The following is an 18,735-nucleotide window of genomic DNA, read 5'->3' on the forward strand; positions in this document are numbered from 1 at the left end:
ACAAGTTTCTTATTTCTGCCTTAACTCTTGAACAATTGTAAGCAATAAAATTGTATTTTTTTTTTCATTATTCATGCCCACATTATTGTATGAAATCCTGGGTAAACAAGCAATTTCGATTTATAAATCATTGTAGTAATTAATTATTTAAGTTTTATGTAAAACAGATTACATTACACGGACTACGATGGTCCAACTTGCTGCTGTAAAATTTAATTTGTGAACATACCATACTTTGCTAAAGTTTGTCGATATCTTTTCAAATTAATGTGTATATTCAATGAAATTTTAAAGCATAGCTGAAAAAATATATTTTATTTATTGGAAGTAGCTGAAGTCAAGCCAAAAGAACTGAAACGCGATAAGGACTCGAAAAAGTTACAGCTGTAAATAGCCTAAACCAACGAGCCACTAGACATTGGTTTAACCATTTACCTTTGCTTGCCACTCAGCGTCTATTTTTGTGTATATGTATGAGTGTGCGTGTGTGTGTGCATGTGCACTCTACGTGAGTGCACGTTCTAGAAGGCAATTGTTGACCAAACTCAGTTGCAATTTCTCTCTAAGCGTGTGTGTGTGTGTGTGTATCTGTGTGTGGCTGTGGCTGTGTATGTCGACCTGGACCTCTATCAAGTTAAATAAAAGTTGCAAACGCTTTTCATTCATTGACAAAACTTCAGAGGCATCCTAATTGTGGCATAGCGTGACTCGTTGACTCCGCCGTGCCGAACGAACGTAGCTGACTGGCTGGCTGGCTGACTAGTCGTACTTACTAGTTTTTACCGCAGCTTGATTGAAATTTGTTAGGTTGATTGAACTCTTTTTGGCCAGGTCAGCTGATGAAAGTCCTCACTTATTTTTGTTTGTTTTTCGTAAGGTTTACTCTTAAATCATTGAAAATGCCAAACGAGTTTAGTAGCCAGCGACTCTTGCTGCCACTTCAGTTCAGTTCAGTTCAGCACTGTCAGTTGGCAGTGGGCCCATCTTGTTCATTAGCTTTAAATATTTGATCAAAGCGACTAATGGCCAACAGACGGACACACACACAGCAAGACATACAAACATACATACAAGCAGCAAAAAGTTAGTCTCAGTTGGTGTCCTCAATACGCGCTCTGGCCGTACAATTGCGGAGCAACTTCATGATTGCCAACACCTATTAAGGCAAGCAAGCAGCTCCTCCTCACAATCGCCGCAACAAAACAAAGCTTACGGCGTAGAAAAACAGAGACAGAGAAACAACGGACAAAAAGTTGGGCAACATAAAAATGAAAAAGAAAAGTCACACACAACGTACAAGTTTGCAACTAAAGAAAATTTTCCAACAATTGCACAATTGGCATGCGCTACGCATGCGGATGAATGGGCTGTTGGCCATTTGAGAACGGCGTTTGGCCAACAACAACAAAAGCCAAAGACGTACCTGGCTAGTTCTATGTTCAAAAAAGTCGAGAGATAGTTGATGTGCTTTAAAAATTACTTTGAGTTATTTTTTGCTTCGAATTGTTGCTCAAGCTTGTAATAAATATTTAAATAAAAATAGCATTAAGCCCTTAGATTTTTTTTTGTAAATTTTCTCCTTGCCATGTTTAGTGCTGTGTAGAGTACACTTTCAACACTAGTTAGCCTGATTTTATATGCTTCAACTTGTAGTTTCACTTTGTGCGTCGCGAAAAGTTTGCAATTTTTTTTCATCAGCTGCGGGTCGGTCCAATGATAGACATTTTTTACAAAATAACAAGCAGATAAAAAAAAAACAGAAACAAAGCGTAGCAAAAGTTTTTAGCTGCAAGCGGAAGAGCGGGCGAGCGGGCGAGCGGGCTCTGTGATGGTCCAACCATAAAGCAGCAGACAAGCAGAAGACATCCTGACTAACTGGCTGGTCGGTTTGCTGGCGTGAAAAGCGCTAAAAGCGTTTAAATGAATTTAAAAGAGCAAAACTTTTGTTTTTTCTCGCAACAAAAAAGGTTACACAGAAAAATTGTTAACTCTTTGTTGGAAAAACATTTGAGCAGGGCTAGAGACTCTGATTTTGCTTAAAGTTGCCAAGCTGCTCGCAATGTGGTCGCTGAAGCAGAAGGAGGAGCTGCTGGCGTGGATGTGTGAATAGCGCTGTGCTTTTCATGCAAATGATAAGCCGGCAAAAGTCAAAGCCAAGTTAATTGATATGCTAGGAAAGAACAACAGCTACTGTGACAGTTCGCTGATATTTGAGCTGAGCTAACTTTTCTTCGCTCTGTTTGTCTCTCAAGCCTCTGAGCGCAGTCACACTCAATTGCCTTGGCCCCCAACGATGACGACGACTACAGACTACAGACTACAGACTGTAACCCAATTCACAAGTCGCACAAATTGAGATGTATGGGCCACATAAATGCAGCTGGGAAAAAGCGTAAGGAACTCAACTTGATCTGAGCCAACGAACTTTGCATGCACTTGGCAAAAGGATAAGAAATAAAGCGACGCACAACTTATTTGTGTAGTAATTTGAAGAAAACTTAACTACAAATAACAACATTTGTCGATACACAAGACATCTGATAGACTCTGTTTGTAGTAAGTGTATAGCAAACTTTTTTTCTTACGCAACGCTTGCATTTTTATCTTTGTTCCGAGTTGGCGGATCAAGCGATGAGAGTTAAGGCAAAACATACAAAAATAGATGTGCACATAGCATAGTTTAATTCAGCGCACTTTAAGCTGCATACAGCATAAAAATTTAGTTGACTGCAACTCGAATGTGCAACATAGGGCATGTGGGTCAGGGTTGGCAGCTTATGCATTTAACTGCGTGTCTCGTCCATTGGGGCAACGCTTAGTTAACCCAGAGCCTTGATTTTAGTCATAGCTAGCCAGCTATTCGATTGCCATCAGCATAGCACCCTCAAAATACCTTCGAAATCACATACACCGCAACACCAACACCAACACCAATACCAACACGAATTCTAACCACCTATTGCATAGTGTATAGTGAAAAGCTTGGCAGCTGGGTCTAGGGGCGCAAGTTCAATCAAGCAAATGTAATGCTGCTTCGACTGCCAGTTGCAGGCGAAAGCACAAAATACAAAGATTGAAACGAGCATTGACAGTTTGACTGAGTGAATGAGTGACAAGGCAACTGTCTATGCATGTGTTTGTTAATATGTGTGAACCGCAATTGTGTGCTGTGTGTGTGTCAGTGTGAGTGTGAGTGGTGTGTGTGTAACGGTTTAGTATGTATGGTCTTGTTGTTTCTGTTCAGGCAGTGGTAAACATAAGTGGGCTGATTCTAAAGTTTGCACAAACAGTCCAGTCAATTGAAAGCGGCAGCAACCTGTTTGGTAAAAGTTGAACAGAGGCAATATTGTAACAATACAAATTAAGCTTTGAGCACTCTACATATAGATTTTTCAAATATAGATGAGCTTTGCTGACTTCTAAGTCATGAACTTGGCATTAATAGTTTTTTTTTTTTATTCTGGCAATATCTACAGATGCCATTACTGACAATTTTAAGTTTGATCAGTTGCCCATTTAGTCTGCAGTGTCCTGAAAATAAGTTTTAACTGCAAATTTTTTATTTTAATATTAAAAACTGCCCTTCAGTCGTATTGGTTAGTTAACTTAATAATTGTCTAAATTAAAAAAAAACGGTTCTGTCTGTGAGCTAGCTATCTGATAAATTCATCGGCAATTTATAAATGTATAGCCTGGACACATCCTCAGATTTTGTATGTATATAATTTGCAAAGATCGTTCATATATAAGTTAACTGTCCACTCTCGTAAATAACTGACAAGTCACACACGCATATTCACATGTAGCAACATGCACTTAAATGCGAGGAAAGCAAGTCAGGAATTGAAGCTACTCATGTGGAAATGCGCATAACTGCATCACAGCCAACACACACACACACACACACACATGCGCATATAAACAGCAGCTATGGCCTTAGGTAGCCGTTCAGTCACTCAGCTCTTGTCGCTTTACTTTTATGAAGCTCAAAGTGCTGCTTTATTAACTAAGTAGCATATACGACTAGGACAACTTACAATCGAGTGCTTTGATGTGGTCGTGGCCATCATATACAGCAAACAACAAGCAGCAAACAACAAACAGTGAACACAATGAAACAAACAAGCGCAATGGCAACATGGCAACATATAGAGTGGCATATAGAAAGTGCAGCTGAGCTCTCGCCTGCAGTAGTGACTACTTGCATCTGACAGTGGAAGATGCTGCCTCAATTATGCACTTTATCTGCCGACGCTCGATTGAATTACGAGATCCAAATTACATTAGTCGACTAATGGGCAATGTCATGGCAGCAATGGAGCGCAACGTATGCCAAATAAATCCAATTATATATGGCACAGCAGCAGTGATCAGTTTAGTTTTAGCCATGAACGGATATAGACCGCATTGGGACACTTTTTTGTTTTTTTGGCGTGCTCTGTTTACTCCAATTGCAGCTACTTGTTGTTTATAGCCCAATTGCCAGCGCCCAGGGGTAAGTTTATATCAAAAGTGAAAACATTCGGATTTATAGCAGCCAGTGGAAAATAATATACAATACCTTAACCTGACATGACTCACTTCAGATCTGTAGCCAGACTTTATTCATTTTACGAAATGCCATAGAGTCAATTTCAAAGTTACGTTGTGAATCAGATGTTGGCGTTGTATAGTGAAACGAATTGTTCTTTAATGTTAGAGTTAAAAAAGTAAGAAGTAAAAACCACTTACTAAATGAAGCGTAACGCTTAATCCGGAAGACTCTGCTGGGAACTTTAACTAATTTAATTCTATATAGTATCAACAGAGTATCTTAAAGTTTGGGCAAAGTATCTATAGAAAGAACAAACAATATATAGATAGATACCGAACTTTAAGCAAATTTGTAAACTAAATGTCTTCTATAAATTATCGTTTCTTTAGCAAACCTCCCTATTACGTGGTCGCCGCATCTGGCAGCATATTCTCCGGACGACCTTATGGCGTCGTGTTTGCCATGTTCAGTAGCCAGGTGGCAATGAGCTGCGAAGTGCGTCTAGTCGGGCCCGGTCTCAAGCTGACTATGCAAATGCACATCTCCGTAAGCAAGCCGGTGAGCTCTTATATATTTAACATACCCGAACTGCAGCGTGGTAATTATCAGCTGCGGGTCAAGGGCATGCGTGGCGTCGGTTTCACCAGTACGACCGCCTTGAAGTGGCACAACTTTAACTATTTTATAAAGATACAGACAACTAAAGCTGTCTATCGACCACGAGAGCTGCTGCAGTTTCGCGTTTACTTTCATAGCGACAGCTTGCAGCCCGTGCAGCCAGAGTTTGGCTCGTCGGCTTGGGTCGAAGATGCCAATGGCGTGCGCATTAAAACATTTCGAAATTTGCTATCAGAGAAGGGAGTTTTCGAAGGCGATATACAAATAAGTCCGAAACCAATGCTTGGCACTTGGCGCATTTGTGCACAGAATGGAAATCGCATGCGAGAGCAGTGCTCCTATGTGAAGATTGAGGATTATGAGTTGCCCATATTCGATGTGACCGTGCAGGCACCAACCGAACTCTTTTTGGCTGATAAAGAGCTGAAATTAAATGTTAGCGCCTCCTATTATATTGGCATGCCAGTGATGGGCGAGGCCACTTTAAATATTGAAACCTTTAGTGAACAGGCGGACGCTTCAGAGTCATTGATGATGAAAAAATCGCTAGAGCTGTCAAAGGGCTTGGTTGCGTTTAGTTTTGCGCTCAACGATTTCAAGACCCTGATACCCAATAATCAGCCACTGCTGCTGCTTGTTACAGCTGAAGTTGAAGAGAAATTAACAAAGCTAAGAGTAAATAGCACGGCAAGCATAACGCTTTGGGAAAAGGTTTTTCCTGATAATGGCGATAGCAAGAAGAAACGAATGGCAAGGTGCAAAAGTGCAACAAAATGTAAAAAAAATGAGTTGAATGATGATGAGCTAAGTTCAGAAATTTCAGCTGATATTAAACCAAAGCCAAGGACAAAAACAGCCAATCAGTAAGTAGTTATTTTATTAGTGCAAGCTAATTTTTTTCTTGAATGTCTTTTTTTTAGCATGACACTCAACTTTGGCGAGGTCCTCAAGGAGCCTACGTTTGTCACCTTTGAGTTTGATGTGAAAATGAAATACGCCGTCTGCGTGATTATGTTCAACGGTCGCATACTGGCGGGCAAAAAGCTTGTGCCCGAGAACGATGGACATAATTTCAAGATATCAATCGACGTGACCACGAAAACGTGGCCCTTTGTGCATGTATTTGTCTTTGGCATGGAAACTGGGTCCAGTGAATTAATATTGTCAGCCAAAACCATCAATGTGAAGCGCAAGCATCACACGCATGTGAGTTGAATATTGAAATTCCAATGCGAGAGCACAAATAAATGAAAGCATTTTTATACTTGGCAGACTGAAATAAAAGCACCTGCAGTTGTTCGGCCAGGCGAGGATGTCACCTTGGAGGTGCGATCGCCGGCAAAGTCGTATATGGGTCTGATGGGCATCAATAGTCGTGTCATGCAAATTGGAGATGGAGCTGTGAACGATTTTTCAAAGGAGTTTATCGACAAAATGAAGGAATTGATACGCGGCCATTTGCCGGGCAAACTGGCCAAGGGAAATCTAACAGCGCACAAGTTGGGTATTGTTACATTAACAAATGCGCTTACTGTGGTTGATGGCGAGAACAGCCCTCCAGCCAAGATTACACCAAGGCATATGCCTCAATCTTATGTTAGGAGACCATTAAAATGGAATCCGCTGCTCTCTCGCATGCCGAGCAAATTTAATGATGTTTGGATATTCAAGAGCATACCAGAGTAAGTCATCAAAGGATATTAGAGCGCTTTACTTTTATACTACCAACTTATACTTAGCACGAAAGCTGGCTGGCACAAGATTATCGCTCGTGTGCCCGACGCCATAGCCAACTGGAGATTCACGGCGTTTACTGTGGATCCCGATGTGGGACTAACAATACTACACGATCAACCGTTTGTAGATATATTGAGCACTAAGCCGCTCTTTATGAATGCCAAGCTGCCCAAGACACTTAAACTGGGTATGAATTTAAAAAGGATACTGATCCAAACTTCAATCTGTACTACAATCTATACTAATTAAGTGTTAACTGTTTACTATTAGGTGAAATACTTGCCATTCCTCTGACCTGCTTCAATCACTATACGCAGGACTTAAATGTAACAGTGCGTCTTAGGAATGATGCGTCCAAGTTTGAGCTGCTCGACAGTGAGCGTAAGCCCTTGCCAGAAAGCGAATATACAACTCAGCACTTTATTTTATTACAAAATGCAACCAACTTGGTTACAATGTATCTACGCGGTCTTCAGTTGGGAGTAATACACTTGAATTTTACTGCTACTGCAGGAGTTCATCAGGATGCCATGAGTGACTCCTTAAGGATTGTGGAGACGGGTCACATTTTAAATCAGCAGGAGCTCGTTTTTCAAACGTTGGGTACAAAGAACAAAGATACGAGCTGGGAGGCTCAAATACAGCTGAAGCATCAGCATTCTGGCAACGGCGTCGAGTGCCTGATAGCAAACAATATGGTTATAGCAAAGATATTCACAGAGCGCCCCTATTCGGAACTGGATAACACCGAGAATTTGATAAGCAAGCTCATTTCTTACTATAATATCTGGAGCTTTATGCGTGAGCGCAGTATTGAGTACAAACAATGGCTGCCGCATATGGAGGAACAGCTTAACAACGGCTATCAGCTGTTGCTGCACTTGCGCAATTCGGATGGCGGATTTGCTTACTATGCACAGCCAGGTGCTGGCGCTGGGGCATCCTGCAGCTCTACCTGGTTGACAGCCTTTGCTTTGCAGGCATTTCAGCTGCTGCAAAAGACGCTGGTGCTGGTAGATGAAAAATTTATACTGGATTGCGAAAAGTTTCTGCTTAATCGTTTGCGTAATTCATCGCACTATGTGGAGCTGTGCGAGACGCCAGGTCGACGACCATTGGAGGTGCTGGAGCTGACGATGGAAGTGCAAAAGATATTGCAGCTGTCAAGTCGCTTACTGAATTTACAAATGACTCAACGTTGGATCAACGATCAAATGCGATCAGTTCATGACAATCATTTGAAAGTCAAACGTGGGTTGGAGAGCATTGAATGGTCGCCGCCCAAGAGCGACGAGCTGAACAATTGGGAGGAGCAACGCCGTCAAATAGAAACAGCTGGACGTCTATTGAACATACAAATGCGACGTAAGAGTCTACTGCAACTGCAAGCTAATAGCATTTATAAATGGCTGATTAAGTATTTATTTGGCGAAGTTAATGATGCCAATTGCTATGAGTGCGCCATAGCAGAGCAAGCGATCTTTGCTTATCTCAGAACCAAAATTAGCTTGCTAACCAAATTAAACGTTGAGCTTTGGACAGACTCCATGCCTAAAAGGACGAAACTAAGCTTTACCAATGCAAATCGCTTTCAGCCAGTACATCTGCCGTTTCAAACTAAGAACCAAACTATAAAATTGATGGCTAAAGGTCGAGGCGATCTCTTAGTGCGCTGCACCTTTGACTATGAGGTGAATGATCAGATGGAGCATAGCGACGACACAAGTCACAAGCATGAGCCACAACTTTATTCAGTAACTGTCAATCAGACGGGGTCAGAAGACCTGAAGAACACTCATCAGGTAACGTTGGAGGTATGTGTGGAACGTAAGGATGTGGATCGCAAGAACTATATAGGCACCGAGTTAGAGATACAACTGCCCACGGGCTATGAACTAAAGCATGGTGCAGTTAAGACTCTGTTAGGAAACCCTAAAGTGCGCGTAAGTTGCCACAACAAAATCTCATTGATTAGCTTATGTATATTTTTATTTCATAGCAAGCTGCTGCTGGCGTGGATAACACCAATTTGTTTGTGGAGCTGCTAACTCTGGCGCCAGAGGATTCGATTTGTCTGGCTGTGTCGGCGGTGCGTGTGCATACGGTGGAGAATCTACAATCGGGCAAAGCGTCTGCTTTTGATATCAATATTTTGAGAGAGCCCGACACATTTGGCTACACGATTAAAGTTTGAGTTTGCTGTGTACCCTAATTGCCAATTTCCGTAATAAACATGTGTAGATTTTATATTAATTAGACGGCCTGCTCATTAGCAATGTTGCAAACTTTGCAGCTCCGGAAGACGCTTCTCAGTTTGTTTGGCTGGCAACCCTTTCTGCTGCCAGCCCAGCCACCTGGCACTTGTGGCAAGTGCAGCAACGAGTGCGCACGTTGCGGCAGCTGCTTGTGCAAGTTCAAAAGCTGCCAAAAGGGTAGAGTGGTGTTTCGGGTTAACTGATTTAATGACTGGCGCGTGGCAGTCGCGAGTATTTGTTGACGCCTCAAAGCAATTTCTGCTGTCTCATATTTTCGGTGTCAACAGAGTGAACACACAAACACACCAAAAATGGACTTCAGCTCACTCAACGCACCCAGTCCTTATACGCATGTAACATTGCATATTAATGAAGCTGTGCAACAGACGCACGCCTCAACAAATACAAATAAACACTTGGTAAAATTGAAAAAGAAAACGCCATATCAAGAGGAAGGTAGCAGCTCATGTAAATTATGCAAAATAAAACATTGAAAGCATTGAAAACATTTCAAAAATATGTATATTTGTTTTCAAGTATGTACCTTGCTCCGAGGCAAAAAAACCCTTTCCAACTGCTCTAAAAATCAAATCAAAATTAAACGTTACTTCGTGGTTTGCTCCCTTTGCTTTTTTGTATAAATTTATCCAAGCAATTGCTGCATGAAAACAATTTTAGCTTTAACCTCATGTTTTGTTAAGTGCGCACCGAAAATATAAACATTAAATATTTGCTTATAAATTGCTATGCTATAATGGTAAACACTGCAAAAACTGCATTTGCCATATTTTGATTTTTGCCAAGCCGAAAAATTGAGATGTTAAGTGCTCCACACTTTCAATATGCTGAGCATATGATAATGCCACAGAGAATGTGTGCCTTAATATAAAAGACGTTGAGCTCAAGCCTCTGGCAAGGGACAACAATAGGCGATGAGTATGCCAACGCTTGCATTATTAGTTGTCCGGCAAAGATTTTCAATTTCTACCGCAACTGAAAAATTGTGCAAAAATATACATAACGTATGCAAAAATAACAAAAGACATGCAGACAGCTAAGTCAAACAAACCGTAGAGTTTGCTCTTTGTATATTTTGTTATGATAATGTGGGCGAGCTGGATGTGTATCGTAAATTGTCCGGGTTGACTTTAAAGCTGACTTTGATTTTGTCACACTGTCGCCGAATTGTTAATTAAAATAAATGTATTTTAATAGCAATCTGGCTATCAAGCTTTAAAACAAATCTGCAACAATATGCGCTGATTAGTTATTAAAGCATACTATTTTTAGAAGCTACTCAAGCATTTAAGTCACGAAAATTAATGAAATGTTAAGCAAATTAAATCAATTACCCAGCAGACTGGACTTACTGCAGTGGCGCCCCTCGCTCTAAGCACATCATCACTCATGCGACATGGCCCATGCTTTATGACTTTACGCATAAGTAATATCATGTTAGTGTCAATAGTTGTCAACGAAACGTTGTTGACAGTCCCCATCTGCTCAGCTGACGCCTTCGCAACAACAACAACAACAGCAAAATACAAATACATATATATACTTAGTATATGTGAGACACTCACTGTGATTGTATTCGCACTCGTATTTTATTATAATTTTCTTTTTTCCCTTATTTCGTGGCACTTCGTTATCTTCATATCCTAGTGCCCATCTATGCGCTGACAATGTATCTCCGTTGCTTTCGAGGCCAACACATTGTATTCTTCTAGACTGGCATTAGTTTGCTTGCTCGACTTGCTGAGCATGTGTTCAATTTAAGGCATTATTTAATAAAATGAAAACACCCGTATACGGGTAATGTTAATTGAAAATATGTATTTAATAATAAAGATTTAAGGCACATTAAACAGCAAGAGTATTTAAGCTTCAATATGCCATCAACAGATCTTCGTTTCCGTAATTTTATTTTTCGCACTGCGTTGCCAACTTCCGGCAAAATCCCTCACGTTGCCCATGGCGTATGCTTTAGCCAATGCTAGTTACAGTTACGTATACGTACTCGCAGTCTTGCTCACGGGTATGTGTGCATATAGATATATATTTATATAACTATGCATGTGTATGTGTGTGCATTTGTATTTGTTAGGGAGCCGCATATGCTACTTTATTGGCATTCAATTTGAGTTATCGCTATTTTTTCCTGTTCATATGCGTTTTTTTTCTATATTTGGCCTGTGAAAATGAATTTCTCTAGTTTTCACATTGTCCAATTGTTAGTGCCTTGCTGTTGTTGTTGTTGTGGCTCTGCTTGTTATTCTGCTTGGTGCTGTTGTTGTTGCTTTGGGACTTTTTACTGAGATTCCAACGTTAGTTTACTTATGTAGCTCAGCACGTTTTTCTATGCAGCCGCAGCAGTCTCAGCACGCGGCATTAACACACACACACACACACACAGACAGTTGCATACATTGCACATTCATACATATAATCACATTTTATTGGAACTTTTACTTCAATTTATTTGATTTTATTTTCTATGGCATTTTCAGTTTGGTTTGCCTTCCAGTTTATTTGCACAGCCATTTTGTTGTTTGTTATAGATAGAGAGAAAAAAAGTTTATTCTTTATATATTTTGCTGTAGCAGAACCAAAAGTTCAAAGTTTATTTATATTGATTGGCTTTGGAGGTCATTTGGGTATAGGTTATTGTCTATGGACTAAGCTACAATTTGATTGATGTCTGCAAACAGAGCAATGAATGCCATATTACATTTAATTTTAATTTAGCCCAGAGGCCTAAGCGTCTTACGTGTAAAACAGCTTGAACTTGACATTGCTGTCTCGCAACATTGCTCAACTTTGTATTAATTTATTTATTTCGTTGGCTGCCAAGCCCACACAAGTGCCCCGATTTGTAGGGTAGCCTAACCTCGACTTTTAATTAAATTAACACCACGAATTGTCAAATCCAGACGCTGCTGCAAATGTTCTACGAAACGTCAGGTATGCATAGACGAAACGAAACGAAACAACAACATGTACAACCTTATTAAAAACGTGTCAAAACATTTTCATAAATATATCAAGAAAAAGTTTGCTTGCGGCTTGTCAAAACGCCAGCAAAGTATTTTCCGCAAAAGGCTGCGAAATCAATAAGATGAAAAAGTTGACTCTCTATTTTTTCACAAACATTTTGTTAAGGGTTAACATATTGATTGACGTACTAACTGCAAAATAGTGCACTCGAAGTTTCAAAAGTAAATTAAAACAAAATATATAAATAATTAGCTTACGCTTATGTAGCTATCGAAGGCTGAATGTTATCTATAAGCAATAGAATGGCTTCAACTTATTTCCATTTTAAGCAAATTAATTTATGCGACAAATTTTTTAAGTTATGTTTGTTTATGCTGTTTATCTGTAGATAAATATAGGGGACCACCCTCATAAATTTGTGAACATAATGAGAAAACGTGCATTGCATGAATCGAGCGCAGAGCGGTGACGATTGTTCAAATAAAATCAAAATAACACATGATATCAATAAGCGAGGCAAATAAAATAAATTGTTATGATACCATAACAGCTCGCACACTTCCCGTCGTCGCAGTTGACACAGCCCCCCCTTTGCCATTGTTTTCCCACAATCTCTCGAAGAAAAGTCACCCCGTTGCAATGCGCGCCAAAGTTTTTCGTTTGCGTTGGCGAAAACTTGGACCCTTGGGCGTGTTCGCCCCAAAAAAGAGGGCGTCACTTGTTTTTTTTTTATGTACATACGAGTGTGTGTGTGTGTGTGTGTGCAACTTGGGATAAACAAAGCCATAATTCAAGCAACGTTTACTCGCTCAGAGCCTCGACTTGCATAAACAAATTGCGCTCAAGTGCGATAGTTGCGTCTGGGATAAGGACAGTTGGGAGCCATCTGGGAATCTGTGTGTAGCAGCATCACGCTCGTCAAGCTCAACAGCGTAAACATGATAGATTTATAGTTGGATCCGTTTTCTGCGGTCGACGCTGGCCAACGCGGCGGCAACAACATTGCAACATGGAACGTAACGCAACGTTTGGCATACATAATAGCACTGGTCGGGTTGCCGCCGCCGCCGCCGCCGCCACTGCTTCTGCTTAGCTTATCACAGCTCGTAAACACATGAAAGTGCCCGCACATAGAGAGAACTACTCTGTATAGCAAACACTGATTCGCTGCAATCTCAGTGTTCAGTCCCCACAGTTTGCGTATGCTCGCCACTTGACTTTGTTTTCGTCAATAAATTTTGGCCAAGTTCTCAAGCTATTGCTCGTTGCTATTCTAACTTTTTTTCTTTCTCAGAGCTGTTATTTTGTTGTTGCCACATGCGCGGCGCCTGTTGGTATGCCACAGTTTTTTGGTTTTTCCACAGCCTTTTGTGCGGCGCCCAGACTGAGGCAAGCCTTGCGCAAATTTGCGTTTAAATGGCGTGTTAACATTTGAATGTTATTTTTACGCCTAATAAAATGGCTCAATAAAAGCAAACACAACACAGCACAACAAAGCGGCGGCAACAAGAATGCTTTTTGGCAAATATTTTGATATTCAGCCGAAATGGTAAACACTTAAATGTGAGAAACGATTTGGTTAACTGATTTCGGTATTAGACAAAGGCGAGCTTACTCTTATACAAAATAATCCAAATTATATCTAAAATAAATTGATTTGATTTACTATGTGATTAGGCACCTTTAGGGTTAAACCAAAATACATGCTCTAGAATTTATTTGCCTTTGTGTTTCAAGAAAATAAAATACGAAAATAAAAATGTTTTGTTTTATAGCTTATGTAAATTGTTTGGGCTAATTTTGTAAGCTACTCACAATACAAATCCCTTTTTGTTTCAGTCGCTTAGTCGAACCATTTCTACTGCCAGCTTTTTATCTAGTACACTTGCCGCTTACGATCTTTCAGGGACAGACCAAGGAACCGGGGGACGACAGGGCGGAACACCAGGCGGGGACCCAAAATAGGAGCCAAGGAAGGCTGGCTCGTTTTTTTCCTTTTGATTTCTTTTGTTTTAATTAACAAAACTTTATTTCGCTTAATGCGCTTGAATGAGTTGTGCGTTCAGTTTGTTGTTTTTGGTTTACTTTCTTTATTGTTTTAACATCTTACTTTATTTTCACAGGGGGAGAAATTTTTTTTTTTTGTGGCTTTCTTAGGGGGAATTTTTGGGGGGGGGCCCAATAGTGTTGTTTTTTGGCTTGAGGGGGGACCCACCGAGATTTCCCCTTTTATGTTTATGTTAAATGCTTTTAGCTTTTAAATGCTTTTCAACACCCGCAAGGGGTTTTTTGTTTGGGCCCCCCACAAAGCTTTTTGGACTTTTCCCAAAAATTTTTTCGCTGTTTAGGAATTTTGCAAATTTCCAAAGGTGTTGGAAAATATTTAAAAAAAAAAAAAAAACCTAAAAAAAATGTATAATTATTTTAATTTTTTTGGCTTTATTTAAAATTTGGGTTTAATTTTTTCTGGGCCACCCACCCCTGGGCACCATTGTTTAATTTTAAAAATTTTTAACTTTTTTTAAAAAAAGGGTTGGTAAAAAAAAGTTGGTTGCTTTTGGGAGGGGGCCTGTGCGGAAAAAAATTTTTTTTGGGTGCGGGGAGTGGCTTCCCCTTTTCATAGGTTTTTGGGGTTGGGCATTTTGGCAAATCAGAGGGCCCATGGGGGGGCCCTCCGTTTGGCCCCGGCCGAAGAAAGGGGGAAAAAACTTTCGACTTGGACGCGGGCAAGGGGTTCCTTATTCCCCCAAAGGGGGCGAAAAAAGGTTTGGCTGTTGCAACAAGTTGCATTGGGGCAAAACGAAAAAAAAAAAAAACCAAACCACCCCCAAACCACCCACCAACCCCCACAAACCCAAAAGCAACTTTTCTACATTAAAGAACCCCAACCTGGACTTCTACTCCGGCTTTTTTGCAGGTGGGGTTCCCAAATTATCGGGCCGGCCTTTTAAACCCCCCAAACCCACAAAAGGGCATGTTTTGGGGCTGGCTCTGGCTTTTTCGGGGACTTCCATTCCCTAGGAACGAAGATAAAGTTTGCTTGGCCTTGGTGGCGGGCCCGCGCCGACAAGTTAACTTTTACGAAAAAAAAAAAAGATGCCGGGGAGGAAAAAGCAAAAAACAAGGGGGCTTTTTTTGGTAAGTTTTGCTAGTTTGCGCCCAATTGGAGGTTGGCCCGTTCCTCGCGTTGGGTTCAGTTTTTGTCTGATTGTGGGGCCCCCACTCGCCTCTTTGGTCTTGTAAGCTTGGGCCGTGGGCCCGCGGTGTTTTAAGGCCCATTGCCATGAGGAATTTTTTTTGCGCTCCAATTCTCGAGCCGCTTTGGGCATTACGTTATAACCCGGCCTGCCCTTGGGTTAAAACATTTTTGAAAAGTGCACTTAAATTGTGCGCTTAATTTTTCATTTAAAGGGCTGGCAAGGGCCAGCTTTGCAAACTGCCACAAATGGCAAAGCCCATACACACACACCCACAACCAACCACGGACATGAAAAGCTTCGGAAGGCTCGAAGCTGTTCTTCTTGCAATTGGCGAGGAGCCTAGGGGCAAATGGTTTGTTTCATGTGCTTGGCTGGCCAGTTAAATTTATGCAGGCAACTTAAGCGGTGCAGCAAACAAAAAAAATTGCACCAAAGAATTGTGGTGGGCAAGTGTGGCCACTCAGCGTGCCCACGGCCAAACAACACACACACAACATTAACAACAAACCCGCCGGGCAACAAAAAACGGAAAAACGCCTTCCCCCCAACCATTGTGCGCCATATGGGTGCCGAGGGCAAATTATTAGGGGGCCCGCCGGGACCCGGCGTGTGCCAAAGCCGTTGGGCCCCAATTTATTGTGCAGGCAAGGCCCCGAAGTGGATTCTTTAAACTTGGAAAGTCTACTTACACTCATATACTTACTATATATGCATATGTATGTAATGCATTTGTATGAATGCCACACTACTGCATTGAAGTGGGTGTGATTAGGTGTGCGTACGTCTCTCTGTGTGTGTGTGAGTGTGCGCCTAAGTGTTTTTCTTCAGCCCTATGCGTGTGTGTGTGTGTGTGTCTAGAGTTTCAACTAAGTGCTGCTGCTCTTCGTTAGTGGCTGCACTGCTTGTCTATAAATTGATTTGTTTATTACTTATCTGCTTGCCAGAGAGATCAAAAGGCGTCAAGCTATTGGCAAACTAAATCGATGATTGTTATTAGATCCGCAAACCTTTAACACAACTGTAGGATCAGGAGCCTAGCCTGAGATTATTCAGAGGTGGGGTGGTGATATTTAAAACACAATTTACATGACCGATTAATTTGAGTTAAGCATAAATTAGCAATAAGTTTTAAGCAATTTTCAAATCACACAAATATCAAATTAGTCCAACAACAACCAAATCATTTATCTATGCTCATAGGATTAGCAACATTAAACTGCCAACTAATTGTGCTGAGCAAGCAATGCTGACACGTTCAAGACATTAAATGTACTGGCCATTGTATATAGCAAAGAAGAGAACGACAAAAAAACGCTGAGAGCGGCGGCAATGCGAAATGCTTAACTGCTTGTCGCTGTCAACTAAATTTCATATGCAAATCCCTGGCTCTGACTATCGCTACCTGATAATCTACTTGATTTATGCGCTGGCCCTTAGAGCAGCAGAGCCAGAGCACATGAGCAACGCTAATAATGTGGCAAGACCAGCGCGTAGACATCATTAATCTCGCTCCATGCGGGACATGCGCCGCACACATAGAGAGTCCAGTCCAGTCCAGTCCAGTCAGTCGATGGGGCTGACCTTCAGCATAATAATTCAGTGCAAGTTGTGCTGCTGGTGGAGAGTTGGTTGAACTGAAGCAACGACTGGACACGTGCTAATTGCTAATCAGTGCAGATAAAGATAAAGCGTCCATGCCATTTTTATAGCATTCTCTCTCTCTCTCTCTCTGCATAAAGACTACTCGATTGCAGCTGTCGCCCTTAGTCATTATGAAGCACGTAGCACACACAAACACACACATACACACAGATAGACAGAGATTTCTTTCTTTTCAGCCAGTGTCTGACAAATGATCTTGACTTATGGAAATAACTCACAATAACTGTCAGCTGGCATTATAGCGCCTCATCTCAGGCTCAGCCAAGGCAAACACTTGACTCTTTTGGGCTCTCGTTGGGCGTTTGCCTTCAGTATCGTTTCTCTTCAAATGTCAACACAATGGGGCTCACATGCGTTGCCTTTTGTTTAAATGTCACATTACATAATGATACTTAACACTTGCTGCTGGGGGCAGCAGCAGCAGCAGCAGCATCAGCATCAGCAGCCAGACAGGGCAAACACTCCCCGCCAACATTTTATGGCACACACAACAAAAGGCACAACATTTTCGTTGTCGCCACTTAAATGCCAAATTAAGTGTAATTTTTATTGTGTTTACAACGCCCCAGCAGCAGCAGCAACAACAACATTAACAACAATAAAAGCAACGAGATTTTAACACTTGACAAATTTGATTTTTCCTGACTGAGCTTCCTTCCTTCGTTGCCAACTGCTCGCTGCTCTGCTTCAGCCACTTTAGCAACTTGGTGCTGTCATTAGTGCCCTTTGTTGTTGCCGCTTGTTGTTGTTGTTCTTGTTGTTTGGTAATTGTTTATGCATGCATATGTGCCAGAGAGAAAGAGAGAGCGAGAGGGAGAGGAAGAGCATGTGTGCTTAATTCATTTGGCTGCTGCTGCATAATGGAGTTTAGTGTAGTTCACAAAACGAAAAGTTTTATAATGAACATATTTAGCAAAATTCAATTGCAAAGTTTGATTTTAAGATTTTGACAATTACTTGGCAAAATGTGCGCAAATTATGGCTGCCAAGTAGAGCTACAGCTCATTTTGCTGCTATAAGTACATAAATTTTGCATCAAGTTTGTTGAATAAATTTAGTAGCATAAATTTACTCTACGGCAAGGCACAAAGCTGAAAGCTGAGAGCTCAGAGCTCAGAGCTGAGTGCTGTGAACGCTTCAAAGTGCAAAAGTTCAATAGTTCGCGCACTCAAAGACTACAATTGACCGGTGCTTAACAACTTTGTAATGGCTATTTGGCAAACGCAATTACCAAAACTCATTGTAAAATGCAAACATACAAGCTCTAAGCGCAAACAAGCGTACACACAGACACACACACACACACATAGACGAGTGCAGTTTGTGGCAAGCCACTTAAAAGTCATTAAACTCTCATAACTAATTCATTAGGGATCTTGTTTAGAAAGCGAAACAGAGAGTGAGCGAGAGCGAGAGCGAGAGCGAGAGCGGGAACACAAATAAAAGTATGTCATGCTAATGCGGCGCTAAATAAACACATTCTCTTAAATTTTTTGTTGCCTATTTAGCGGCGCAAATATTTCGTTTGTCAGCTTCAAGGAATGCTGCTGCTCCACATACTACATTCATGTATATATTCGGCATTAAGTTAACCCCATCGTATGACAGTCTGTTCCCCCATCCTGCGTACCAGCCCCACCGCACATTTCCTCATTAGCATTATTGCCTGACTTTGCTGTTTGTTTTTGTTTCTCTCTCTCTCTTTCTCTCTCGGGCTTGTTCTGTCTTTGCT

At 41.1% G+C, this 18,735-nt stretch overlaps 2 protein-coding genes across 3 annotated transcripts in view; one reads left to right on the forward strand and one right to left on the reverse strand.

Moving 5' to 3' along the window:
- The window catches only part of LOC108607636 (neurotrimin), a 45,921-nt gene that overhangs the window by 25,189 nt on the left and 1,997 nt on the right, over nt 1-18,735 (reverse strand). The gene's annotated exons all lie outside the window — the stretch shown is intronic.
- On the forward strand, nt 5,429-9,117 carry LOC108594390 (pregnancy zone protein-like). Its single transcript, XM_017979552.2, has 6 exons — nt 5,429-6,015; nt 6,073-6,358; nt 6,425-6,834; nt 6,892-7,076; nt 7,160-8,832; nt 8,889-9,117. Exons 1-6 carry the CDS (start codon nt 5,432-5,434, stop codon nt 9,081-9,083), a joined length of 3,333 nt encoding a protein of 1,110 aa, XP_017835041.2. The 5' UTR covers nt 5,429-5,431; the 3' UTR covers nt 9,084-9,117.

Source organism: Drosophila busckii, chromosome 2L (genome assembly GCF_011750605.1).
Source record: "Drosophila busckii strain San Diego stock center, stock number 13000-0081.31 chromosome 2L, ASM1175060v1, whole genome shotgun sequence".
In the NCBI taxonomy this organism is placed as follows: Eukaryota; Metazoa; Arthropoda; class Insecta; order Diptera; family Drosophilidae; genus Drosophila; species Drosophila busckii.

Excerpts from the sequence above, each read along its gene's own strand:
- LOC108594390 (XM_017979552.2), top strand. The coding sequence starts at position 5,432 with ATGCTTGGCACTTGGCGCATTTGTGCACAGAATGGAAATCGCATGCGA. Across the intron at positions 7,077-7,159 it reads GCCCAAGACACTTAAACTGG|GTGAAATACTTGCCATTCCT; the intron begins GTATGAATTTAA and ends GTTTACTATTAG. Across the intron at positions 8,833-8,888 it reads TAGGAAACCCTAAAGTGCGC|CAAGCTGCTGCTGGCGTGGA; the intron begins GTAAGTTGCCAC and ends TTTATTTCATAG.